This window comes from Coffea eugenioides, chromosome 6, assembly GCF_003713205.1.
Source record: "Coffea eugenioides isolate CCC68of chromosome 6, Ceug_1.0, whole genome shotgun sequence".
In the NCBI taxonomy this organism is placed as follows: Eukaryota; Viridiplantae; Streptophyta; class Magnoliopsida; order Gentianales; family Rubiaceae; genus Coffea; species Coffea eugenioides.
Genome location: NC_040040.1, coordinates 23,875,182 through 23,888,140, shown reverse-complemented (window position 1 = coordinate 23,888,140; position 12,959 = coordinate 23,875,182). Strand labels below are relative to the sequence as shown.

Below are 12,959 nucleotides of genomic sequence, written 5' to 3'. Positions count from 1 at the left end.
GTTTATTTTTGTTGTACTAATATCTACACTGCACGATACAGTTGAGGCTAGTATTTGTAGAGGATCCTCATCCGTGAAGTATTAAGTGTACAACAATAATAGCAGACTCAGCAGTCGGAAACAACGAATTACAAATTTTTGACCACAAAAAAAGAAAAAAACTAGGAATTGCACGTAATGGATTACGCAAGATTCTTGACAAGTATGAAGCAGATTTCGTCCACTCTCTGCATTCATGTGATGAGATACCAAAGAGTAAATACCCAAACAAAAATAACGATCAATAAAATTTTCTAGTATCTCTTGCTTAACATATAACAACAAAGTTTGATGTCCCTTTCAATTTCAGGTGTCAAGAACGAACTTTGCTTTGTGCTTTCAGGTTTACATGTTGACGAGCAAATTTGTTCTTTTTATATCTCTCTTCCTCTTCTATCCTTTCAATCACATGATTACTTGTTCTTTGACGTTGTAGACTAGTATTTATTAGTTAGGCAGGCATGTCACTCCAGGACTATATAAGGAGATAAATACCTGTTCAAATTTGTTCACCCCAGACATTCAGGAAAAAAGAAAAAGGAAAAAGATGGCAGATTTGTTCCTCAATCAGGCAGAGCAATACTCTGTATCTAGGCCGAATTATCCACAAGAATTGTTCCATTTTATTGCATCCAAGACACCCCACCATGACCTTGCCTGGGATGTGGGCACTGGCAGTGGCCAGGCAGCATTATCTGTAAGCACAATTTCTCTCGTCTTCGCCACATGAGGCAACTCTTTTTCTTGCAATTTGAAAGGCCAATTAGAAGCCCGAATGCATTGTATAATTTATGTTAAATGATTTCAGCTAGCAAAGATATTCAAGAATGTAATTGCCACTGATACTAGCCAAAAGCAACTTCAATATGCTCCCAAGCTCCCAAATGTTCGATATCGTTCTACATCTCCAGCCATGTCAGCTGAAGAGCTCGAAAGGGATGTTGCTAAACCAGATACTGTGGACCTGGTGACCATTGGCCAAGCCATCCATTGGTTTGATCTTCCTACTTTCTTCCAGCAAGTGAAATTGGTACTGAAGAAACCTCAAGGAGTAATAGCAGCTTGGTGCTACACTACCCCACAGGTGAATGATAGGGTTGATGCTGTGTTTAGACAGTTACTTTGTTGATTCCAGGCCTTATTGGCACCCTGGAAGAAATCTGGTGTTTGACAAGTATGAAAGCATGGAATTTCCATTTTTGCCAGTAGATGGAGCTGAGCAAACTGGGCCATTTGAATTCATAACTCAAAAATTGATGGATTTGGATGATTATCTTCGGTATGCAAAATCAGGTTCAGCATATCAAACAGCACTGGAGAAGGGTATCGATCTCTTGAGCGAGGATGTTATATAAATTTAATAAAGTTCAGTCATAATTGGATTGGTCTCTTAATTTGAAACATAAATCCAAAAGATAGGTGGATTCAAATAGTTTTAGATAAATTCAAGAGTTATCTTCTACACCTAAGATCATTGATAATACGTATCTGAATTCGATTCTATCATGGGATAATTTATCCCCTAATTTTTCGGATTTAAAAATTTGAAATTATTAGTGTATAAAAATGAAGGTGAGGATGAATAATCAAAATAAAACTATCACACATTAGGATTCTTGAAACTTTGAGTACCAGGTTTGCTTTGATGAAGACGAAAATGGGAAGGCTTTGGGAACATTCAAGAATGTTGAACTTTTTTTTTCACGCTTTGAAATTGCTTCTTGTTGTTGAAAATATTACATTCTCATCCATTAAGTTCAATGATGCTCTTTTTTGCTAAATTTTTTTATTCATCTCATTGCGAAAGGCTAAATTCCATTTTGGACTTGTAAACTATTAAACACACTTTCCACTTTAGTGCTTGAACTCTATTCTCAGATACTTTACCTCCTAAAATATAAAATTATCCTACTTTAATTCTTAAACTTTAATTGTGAAGACTTAAACCCTTTGAAGTATGAAATCCATCCCACTTTAGTCATTAACCTTTAAGCATCGCTTGCCTACCATGCCATGAGAAGAATTACATATTTTACGAGGTAACGTATCTAAAAACCAAGGTGAAAGACTGTTGTAGATAAATTTCATACCTTAAAGAATAAAGTGTCCAAAATGTGAAGTTTAAGAACCGAAGTAGGAATACATCTATAGTTTAAGGGTCCAAAGTACAATTTACCCCTTGAGAAATATGCTCTACAAATTAATTTTAATTTGCTTTATCTATGTTTATTGTTGATTAACTAAATTAATTTGTTTTGTTGTTAAAAAAATAATAACAGTATGAAGGATAACCATGGAGAAAAAAATTGAGGAAAAAATAGCCAAAGGGTTGACTTGAAAACTGAATGATAGAAGTTGGATCATGATTTTGCTTCTCTGATTACATTATTGGAAAATTTTCCTTTTTTTTCGTATGTCTTCAACCTTTTGTGTGTGTGTGTGTGTGTGTGGGTTTTGTTGGTTTTGAAAGGAAATGGATCCAAAACCAACAATCTCAGCTTTTCAAATTAAATGAGCTTAGTTCGCATGTTACTTCACTCTTTATCTATAACCTTTCTCATCGACCAAAAAACAAAGAGAGAATATAAATCTGTGTTTGTGCACGGGTTACCATCTAGCATTCTATGAAAATGCATCTCTTGCTTTCTATGGATGAAAATATTGGGCAAAATTTGTCAAAAAAAAAAAAACACACAATTGGATGTCTAACTTGTGAAAAAATGATAATGATTTAAAATATTTACTAAGAACATTAACTGTAGCAACAAAATCCACTGCCAAATGGTCACGAAAAGCTCTGCCTGATATCCAAAAGTCAATACAAGTATCTTTTGTACGCAATATCTAATAAAGGTGTCCTCTACATGAAATAATCATCTACTATTAACGCTCACAAATTTTTTTAAAGCGTGCATTCTGTCATCAATCCTTAAGAAATGGAAAAATGTGTGAGTGGCTTAGGTGATTTAACAATTTGTCAACTTCTTGCAAATCGCTCAAAACAATAGTTAAAAAGTGCAAAGTGAGAAGCAATAAGAAATCGATAGTTTAGTAGGAAGTAGACTTGATTTTTCTTTCTAGCTAGTGTCGTGGTGGCAGTTGGAATTTGGAAGGGAAACCATTGGTAATCATGCGTAAAGGAAGCTAGTTCCCAGTTATTTTACTAAATTTAACTGAAGTACAGCTTGATCTAAATTTAAGACTTGGCATAATATTCTATGAAGATACAAGTCTTGCTTTCTATGACAGAAAATATTGGGGAACTTATGAAAAATGATTGTAGTAACTTTTTCACAAAATTTACTGCTAAATGTGCACAAAAAGTCTGCATGATACACAAAAGTGAATACAAGTGTCTTTTACACCTAGTCAAAATCTAAAAAGTGCGTCCTTTTCATAAACTAGTTTTTTCAGCCTCCCGCAATGCGTGAGGATGCCCTGGGTCTATGTTAATCAAGATCAAATGAAGGCAAGTGGATTAATGTAAAATGGTTATATATTTAATACATGATAGGTGTTAATAAATGCGGAGAATTTGACTTTAGGTAAATTGAATATTGCTGTTACTCGTTTACTCATTTGATTTGTAATTTTCTCTTAGATAGTCAGTCTTTGGCTTAAGATCTTTGCGAATTCTTGATATTATAAATAAATGATGCATTCATTTAAAATGTACAAGTACATACATATATCATAAATATGGTGACGCTGATCACTTTTAAAATTATGCACACACTATTTGTATCTAATCAAGAATGAAATAAGTTTAAACAAGATCAGCTAGGTGAGAGTGCGAAAACTTCACCTTGTAAAACCGCCAAATCCAGGTCTTCAATTGGAGAAAGAAACACATCCAATATGTTACTTTACAGATGGCTTTCTCTCAAGATTACATAGGCAATACAGCTTTGTGCGGCTCCCACAGACCCCTTCGGACACCACCCACCGCCCACTCACCAGTGGAGCTCAAGCAACTACAACTATACGATGAATATACAAATACACGTCTGAACTCTGAAGCACAAACACAAAAGCCCCCAAAGTTGACCAAGCACACAACTGAAGCACGAATGCAAAAACCACCGAAGTTGCCCATAATTTAGGCGGTGGATCTATTTTACAAATGGGGTAACAAACTCGTGTTTAAAATCCAAAAATAAGTATTTATAGAATCGTTTTTTCATGCTCGAAAGAAAATTTGGAACTACTGTAAAAGTTTAAAAATTATATTCCATTTCTTAAATTGCATATTTTTTTTATGAAGAAAGTTTATCCTTTTGCAAAAAAAAAAAAAATTTACACAGCCACGGGATACCTTCATATTTTTAGTAACAAACTCGTGTTTAAAATCCGAAAATATGTATTTATAGAGTCATTTTTTCATGCTCAAAAGAAAAATTAGGACTACTGTAAAAGTTTAAAAACTATAATCCATTTCTTAAATTGCATATTTTTTTTTTATGAAGAAAGTTTATCCTTTTGGAAAAAAAAAGAAAAAATGTTTACATGGCCACAGGATTCCTTCATATTTTTTTAAATTTTTTTTTTCCAAAACAGGAGGACCCCTATTGTTTATATTGACAGTATACATTTTCACATTTTAATGCATATTATTTAATCCAAATTTGAATTCTAATATCAACTTTTGTATATATGACATGTATCCAAAAATGATAGTGAGTGTGTTTGGATTGAAATGATTTGAAAAAAATAATTTGCTTCACAAATTTCAATCACCTTTTTATCTTCCAAATCACCTTTTTATCTCATATATATCACATCATAAAATATGCTACAGTAATTATCTCAAATAAATCATCCAAATAAACTCAGTGTATACTGTATATTCTGAAACTCTTGGTTGAAATGTAAGATAATTAAAGAATATTTCGTAAAGCTACATATTCAAAACAGTGGAAATGTAAGATGCTGCTTTCAACGTGAATCAAACACAAAGATACCAAGTTTCATCGTTCTATTGCAGCAAGAAAAGTTTGCTTGCATGATATTGCACTATTAATGCCTTACACGAAGAGAACTAAAGAGGGTAATAATGGATATGCCATATTATATCTAAAAGTTGAAGTACTCAAAACTGGTCCAACTTCCACCATACATACACCCAAACCCTAAGAAAACAAATCGAATGTTCCAATTTCTAGGTTTCAATTTTATAGCAAGCCTAATTAAGAATATAAACAAAAATTAAAACTCTGAATGAAGAAAATACGAATAAAAGTATCTAAAACTAAAGGTTGGGTAGTACATTACTTTTCTGAAATTTCTTATCAAGAAATAGTTCAAACATGTTCAATAATTCTTTTCTCGTTATACATAATAGTGATTAAGGCACACTCAGATGTGTGTATAACTAATTAGAATAAAAATATTTGTAATAATAATTCTCTTATAAAAGTGAAGTATTATAGGGGAAACAAGTGCATGGGCTTAATTTCGGTGATGTTAATAAAGAAAAATTGAAGAAATGTGTGTCAAATATAGTAGATAAACATGGAGAAATTGAACGTAAAAATACGGGAAGATTCGAAGTTATAGTAAAATTGTTGTTTTATTATTTTGTTAGAGAATAAATCCATTTTATCCTTTATAATAAAGGCAAAAAAAATAAAAAATAAAAAGAAGAAAGAACTAACAATACAACACCGTAAAGGGCATCAAGCTTTATATATGGCACATATATGCTTCCTAAAAAATGCCACTGGAGGGAGAGGGGAAAGAAGTCTAGCGTTTGAACTCTGGAGCAAGAGGGCAAGCCCAAACAAATTCCTATGAAATGCCATTGGAATTGTCGAAATTTACAGCATAACCAGTCTATCTGCCTATGAAAAAGCCACTGAAGTTGCTCAAAATTACCGGATAACCGGTCCATGAGCACTGTAGCAACTCAAACTCGCGCTTTTAGTATAGTAAGGATATATACACTCGCCAATTTTTCCAAAAAGGTTATTATCACTTTACCCTCTTAAACTATATCACTACTATCAGTTTACCCTCTAGCGTTATCATTTAGTCACTTTACCCCATATGTAATTCAACTCAACATGTTAAGAAATTTTGGACAAAAATATCCTTTTATTTTATAGCATTACGACATTATTATTACCACTTTATTCGTTTAAATTACAGTGATACAATCACTTTAGTTCCTAACATTATTTTTTAGACATTTTACCTCATCATTAATCTAACTAGTATAGTCAAAAAAATTTAAATATATTCACCCTTTTTATATATAATTAAAAATAAAAAAGTTGGAATGGTTATTCTTCTTTTTTTTCACTTTAAGAGATCGAAAAACATAAAAATAAAAGGATTTTTTCAAATTTCTTTTTTTCACATTTATTAATACTAGGAAAAGAAAAGGAGATAGGAAAGAAGGAGACAAAAAATTAGATTTTGCAAAAAAAGAAAATAAAGAAAAGTCTAACATTATCGTATTACTTTAAGGTTGTCGAGATTAGGATTGGAATTTGATGGTAAACAAAAAAGTGAAATAATTTTAAAATAATAAAAGTATTTAATACTTTTTTATTTGTAATTTAAAAAAAAAATGAATTGAGCTCTCTCCCTCCTTCTCCCCCTCTCCATCTTTCTATTTTTTTCAATACTAATAATATTGTCAAGAAGAAAGAAATTAATACTTTGACTTTTTTCTTGATATTAAAAAGGAAAAGAGTCACTCTAAATTTTTTATTATTTTTATTATGCAAAGAGGAGGGTATTTTCTTCTAAAGTTTTTTAACTTGCTAAGTTCGTTTAATGGTAGAATAAATTGTCTAAAAAATAACTCTAGGGGGTAAATTGATAATGAGACTATATTTTATGGGGGTAAAGTGATAATAATTTTAAGAGTTAGACATGTCTTTTCACTTTAATTAACAAACTCCGTTAAATTTGACCGTTAGTCTTGGGGGTAAAGTGACTAAAAAATAACGTTAAGGGGGAAATTGATAGTAGTACCAAACGTTAAGGGGGTAAAGTGATAATAATCCTATTCATATATTCTGTCATTATTCCTTAATAAATGGAAAATCAGAATATGTACTTACTGCTACTTGCATAAAAGTGTAAGCGGCTAGGGTGGTTTAGCAATTCAATAATTTTAGCATACAAATCGTTCAAAACAAAAGTTAGAATGCAAAGTGAGAAGCAATAAGAAAATCATATTCTAGTGGGAAGTAGAATAGATTGGAAATTGTAACACGTGTAGTTCATACAAACCTGGCTTTTCCAAGATATTCTAGTAGGAAATAGACTAGATTGGAAATTGTAATGCGTATAGTTCATACAAACCTGGCTTTCTAAGCCTTGGGAAGCAGTTATAACGCGAGCTCTTTCGGCCTCAACAGGGCTTAGGGTGATGCCTTTAGCTTGAGCATCATATTTGCTTGCTAGGTACCTGGTGCTGCCACCAATACCGGAGCCAACATCAAGTATGTTTCTTGGTTTCTTAGATGGATCCTCTACACATTATTCCATGATAAACAATGGCGGTTAGTTAACCACTACAAAGGAATGAAACAAAAAAATGGCCAAGTTGGAGAGGAGAAAAACTAGAAATTATAAGGAGCATGTTTGACTAGGAAAGAAAATAAACACGTTGAAAAAGAATCAAACCATTTATTTTTCCAAGGTGTTCATGAACTAAACCTAGATTATCAACTGCAGAAATTGCCTATAATTGCTCAAACAAAAAAAAAAAGAAAAAGTCTATGCTCCATATATATTCACATTGCTTCACGCTTGTACAATTTACAATACCAATCTTGTAATTTGACCCATTTGCAATCTAATTTTTTTAAATAGCCAAATATTTATAAAGGACCACCTAAAACCACTGTGAAGAAAGTTAAAGCAAAAGTAAAACTACTTAAAAATGAGAAAGAAAAGGAAAGACCCAAAAAAAAAAGTGTTGCTCTCTTTTTTCTTTTTTGTTGCCTATAGGCCTACAACAACTACTGCTCAGATCCTTCCCAAAGTTGACTATCCTCAATTACATCTGCATGTCCTTTTGTGGTGTCGAATTTGGTGCTCAATTAAAAATGGTCCTTTTTTATCTTGAACTGAAAGTTTTATTTTCTTTCTTAGCTCTAAAGAAGTATTTATTGTTAAGTATGTCTTTGTATCCCACATCGGGAATTTTATAAAGAAATATCTCATCTTAGTGGTTTTAAATATAATAGACTTAAGTAAGTTTAATTGTGCTAAGGGTATCAGCTCAAGTGTCATATGCACCAGTCCAAAAAAGTTTTCGGGGGCCCACGCCCCAGTCTAAGAGAGGTTTTGGTTTGGCATCAAACAAAAAGAGCAAGTCATGGGCCTTTGGGCCATTAATCATTTAGTGCTATTTAAACTCTTTTGTATTTTGAGTTTTAAGTGTCTTTTGGATTTGGGAATTATTCTTAGAGTTTTGTACTCTCTCTTTTGGTTATAGTAAATCTGCTACCTCTTAACCCGTTGATATAGATCAATTGGACCGAACCATGTAAATTTCGTATTTTTCTGTTTGATTTATTTGTTTTGTTATTGTCATTATTGAGTTGCCAAAAACTCTATTATTCTGTTTCATCTATTTCTTAGGACCAGACCTAACATTTATCGTGAATTTCTGTTTCGATCTCCAATCAGAAATGCTTTTTGGTTAAAAAAAAAACAGTTAAAATTTATGTGTAATGTAGCAATCGAGTAATTTGGATGCATCCCACTCTTTTGGGATTTAAAGTCAAATATTTTAGTTTTAAAAAGAATTTTGTTTACCTATAAATAAACATGAAGAAAAATTGTTAATATCAAGGACACATAAATGGCGGTCTATGCAACCAGACATCAATGACCGAAGGATATTGCCGGTGAAATCACGTAGTTTTGGTTTTGCGACAACCAAAACTCCAACGATAGTAAACCGCAATAATGGAAGGGTAGAATGGACTAAGGTAATAGCTATTTTGCCAATTTCATTGACTTTGTTTAAAAAAATATAGTTATTAAACTCGATCAACATTGCTAATTAAATCGATTAATAGGGTGGTAGGCTGGTCTAATTAAACCAATTAACTGCATAAGGCAGGCACTCGTTTAAGATTGGTGAAAGCTTGCGGTTAAATTGGAAGGCCAAAAATCTAGGCATTTTTGGGGAAAAAAAAGAAAAAAAAACAATTTATTGGAGAAGTAATCCCAAAATACTATTATAAGCAAAAAATTTTCTTTCAAGAGAGAATGCTATGGCATTTGCTGTATACTTACACATTATTTCAAAATTTTTGATCGATTTATTAGAACTGCCAAATACACTTCTACTACACTATGGTTTGAACCTATTAAAATATAAAAGCAAAAAGATGACATTATTGGGACGAATATAATGTGATTTAAAAGTTAAAACTAGTCAAGCTAAAACAAGTTGGAGTTATCTACATATTAGCTTTTATCTTTTTACTTTTTCATACTTTTAATTTTCAATAACTTCATTACGCTATTTTATTACTTTATAAAATTCCATCGATTCAACCAGTGACTTAGTAATTGAACCACTATCCCACTGACTTAGGCCTTATCCCTTGTCCGTGGCTGGATGGCTTGATTAGATTTAATAATTGTGGACATAACTTCAAGTTAACAGCAACTGACTAATTTTTTTTCATTTTTTTTTTGTGGTTAGGTGGGGTGGGGAAGAGGGCTATTTGACAAAATTACGTGTACTCAAACGTTAGTTTACAAAACTGAACAAACGTCAACGGCTAAAATTTGTAATTAGCTTGTATTGCAAATGAGTACTTAGGATCTTTTGGAAATATCTGATTTTGCTAATATAAGAAGCAATTCCAACAACTCTTACGTGAGGGGGCCGTGTATTTGACAAATGTTTTGCTCTCAAGGGACTCGGCTGTGATATGATAAAATCACAAGATATATATTTTTTTAATTAGGACAAATCTCATTGAAGGTAATTGTAATTAACCCAATTTTGAGTGATACCAGTGTAATTATGTGTTGAGTTTTCAAAAGTAACAAATAATTTGTGATATGAAAAATAAGATACATGACTAACGGAATTGGTGAAGGAATAATATTTTAAAGAGTTTACCAACAAAAAGCTATTGAAAATCATGATATATGTAAGGGACAGATACAAATATGAGAATTTCTAAAATAAAGAAGGTGAATCATAATTTAGTTTGCATTAGTTGTATAAATCGTATATCACATAGTATAGAATATTCCTGCTTCAAATAAGATTCATGACTAATGCTATTGGCCGAGGAATAATATTTCATCTTAGATTCTGTAATATAAGGTTCCTATTTGGGATTATGGAAGCATACTAAAAAGTATTTCACGTGGTAGATTTTTTGAAAAAAGTACTTATTAAGTTTCTAATTATATTGCTCGAGTGCATAATTATATAAGTGCCTTTTTATTTGAAATATATTTATCACTTTATTTGGTTCAAAATTCATTATGAGGTGGTCAAATTTTATTTTTTAAGACACAAAAGTTATTTCAAAATCACTAATTTGAACTTGGCTAAAAGTGCTTTGAGATCAAAAGCTCTGCCCCCAAATTTCTTCTATTGCCCAAAAGTTTTTTTATTAAAAGCGCCGGATTACCCTCACAGTCTAAATTCTTTAGGACTTTGTATAGGTTTGACTTCATGAATCAAAGATTCTATCCAAAGCTTCGTCGCCTTGCCTACCGTTCTGACTCCCTATATCTTCGGCTTAAAACCAGTGTTTCGAAAACTGGACCGGACCGGCCGGTTTGCGATTCAACCGCTCGAACCGGCCATGGCACCGGTCCGATTCTATGTCAACCAGTGAAAAACCGTTGAACCGGATTGAATCGGCGGTTTCCGATTTTCAAGTTTCCCTTTTTTTTTTTTTTAAGTTTTGCAATATGCAACTATCAAAATTCGAACTCAAGACCTTTGTAATAGAAGACTAATATAGTAACTATTGTACTATCACATCTTATTAGTTTTTTTTTGACAACTTATTTATATAAGACAAACACCCATACTTCTTTTTTCAATTTTTTTTTTTTACAAAATCTCATTCTTTCTTTTTAATTTTCAAATCTCTCTCTCTCTCTCTCTTCTCTTTTCTTTTGTCACTCCTTTTTTAATCAAATCTCTTTAGTTTTAATTTATTGATGTTTTCTTCAATCTTTTAATTTTGTTTTTGTCCATTAAATTAAAAAAAGTTAAAAAAGAATTATTTTTCTTTAACCCAAATTATTTAATGCCACAACCACTCACTTTTATCTCATTTTTTTGTTTCTTATCAAGTTTGCATTTCTATTTTCGATTCTCTTGACTTTCTTCAAATTCCAAACTTCCTTTTTCAATTGCAATCTCTAAATTTCAAAAACATAAATTTAAATTTAAATTCACAATGTCTAAATTCTCATAGACGTGAATTTTGTATAATTTCAAAATATTGTGATATTTTTTGGTTGGATTTAAGATTTTTTTGGTAGATATAATTGATATTGAGATGAAATTTATTTGTTTCAACTTATAATTTAAAAAATTTATTTTTGAAAATCCAAGTTATTCGTCAACTTTTCATCATATAAAGTTTTAAATTAGTCCATTGCATGACTTACTTTGTGCATATATATATTTATATAAATTATTTTTTAAAAAATTCATTGAACCGGGGTTGAACCAGTCCAACTGATTAAATCTCGACCCTTTCACTTCACCGGTTCAATTGACGGTCCGGGTTTTAAAACATGGCCTAAAACAAGTTGATTGTCATGGGAAATGACAAAACGAAGTCAAGAATCGAAACTTAATGGGCATCTCCAACCCAGTGAAAAGCTTAGCTGTATTTCAGCTGTCAATGCATATACTTTAGCAGAGGAGGGAGGGGTGGGGTTACCTGATGCAGAGGCAAAACGAAGGGCCGCCTCAATTGTACGAGTCTGAGCAGAATGGACGTCAGAACCTGGGATAATGGTGCTAGAGTCATAGAAGCCGATGTGAAAGTGATCCCCAGCTATTTCCTCCAGTATTTTGGAATGGACATCATATGCCGTCGTGATTGCCTTATTCATCTTCTCACTCTCTGTCTTTCCCTCTTTCCCCCCCCCCAACACTATTGTTGGTTGTATCGCACAATCCTGTTGACGTTCATTCCTCAACAACTTTTTAGTGCCAAACTAATGAAGAACTGAACAAAAGACGAGCTTTTTACAGGACTCATAATTGCTTTTATGGTGAAGTACTCCCTTGATCCACAAAACCGGGCACAACTTTTTTTTTTTGGGTGGACTAAAATTTACATTTATTTTAAGACTTGAATTTACTAAAATTTATTTTAGTAAATTTACATTTATTTTAAGACTAAAATTTACTAAAATATGTATAAAACTTGAATTTTTAATTTTAAGACTGTCAAACTGGAAATGTCATGCACAAGATTACCTTGAGAACTTCTTTCAGAAGCATATACAATTTCTAAAGCAATATGAATTATTGAGCACAAGAAGTTTTTGTTTCTAGTTGCTCCTTGTGGAGGTACTAATTTCCTGCTGTAAGACACCAAGTGTTACTTTGGGAATACTTTTGGGAGAGTCTTAGATGTGGAATCTTAAAGAGTATTTCTGCAGGGAAAAGTTTTCATTTCAGGGAACAATTCCCGCTCTGTCCCCAAAGGAAAGAATAACAAAATTTGCATTAGTATAACATTAGCAAATGGATGTAACCTACAATTTTTATTGCAGATCTAAGCAAAAGATGTTGGGTGGTTGTTTATAATAATCTTTGGAAAAAACCATCACCTATTAAATCCAAAATTTTTATGATAATTATTAAGAAATAAATTAACAGCAAAATTGCGGAGGTGTACCTGGATTCATATTAACTAACTGGTACTTGAATCCTTAAAGACTTTTGG

The 12,959-nt window shown here is 32.1% G+C and overlaps 1 protein-coding gene and 1 pseudogene across 1 annotated transcript; one reads left to right on the top strand and one right to left on the bottom strand.

Moving 5' to 3' along the window:
• Positions 1 to 543: 543 nt before the first annotated feature.
• LOC113776514 lies at positions 544 to 1,394 on the top strand (annotated as a pseudogene).
• A 2,611-nt stretch (positions 1,395 to 4,005) lies between these two features.
• Positions 4,006 to 12,117, bottom strand: LOC113773905 (probable tocopherol O-methyltransferase, chloroplastic). The gene is made up of 3 exons (XM_027318504.1): positions 11,943 to 12,117; positions 7,354 to 7,523; positions 4,006 to 4,098 (listed from the first exon to the last, which is right to left on the bottom strand). Exons 1-3 carry the CDS (start codon positions 12,115 to 12,117, stop codon positions 4,006 to 4,008), a joined length of 438 nt encoding a protein of 145 aa, XP_027174305.1.
• Positions 12,118 to 12,959: the final 842 nt, after the last annotated feature.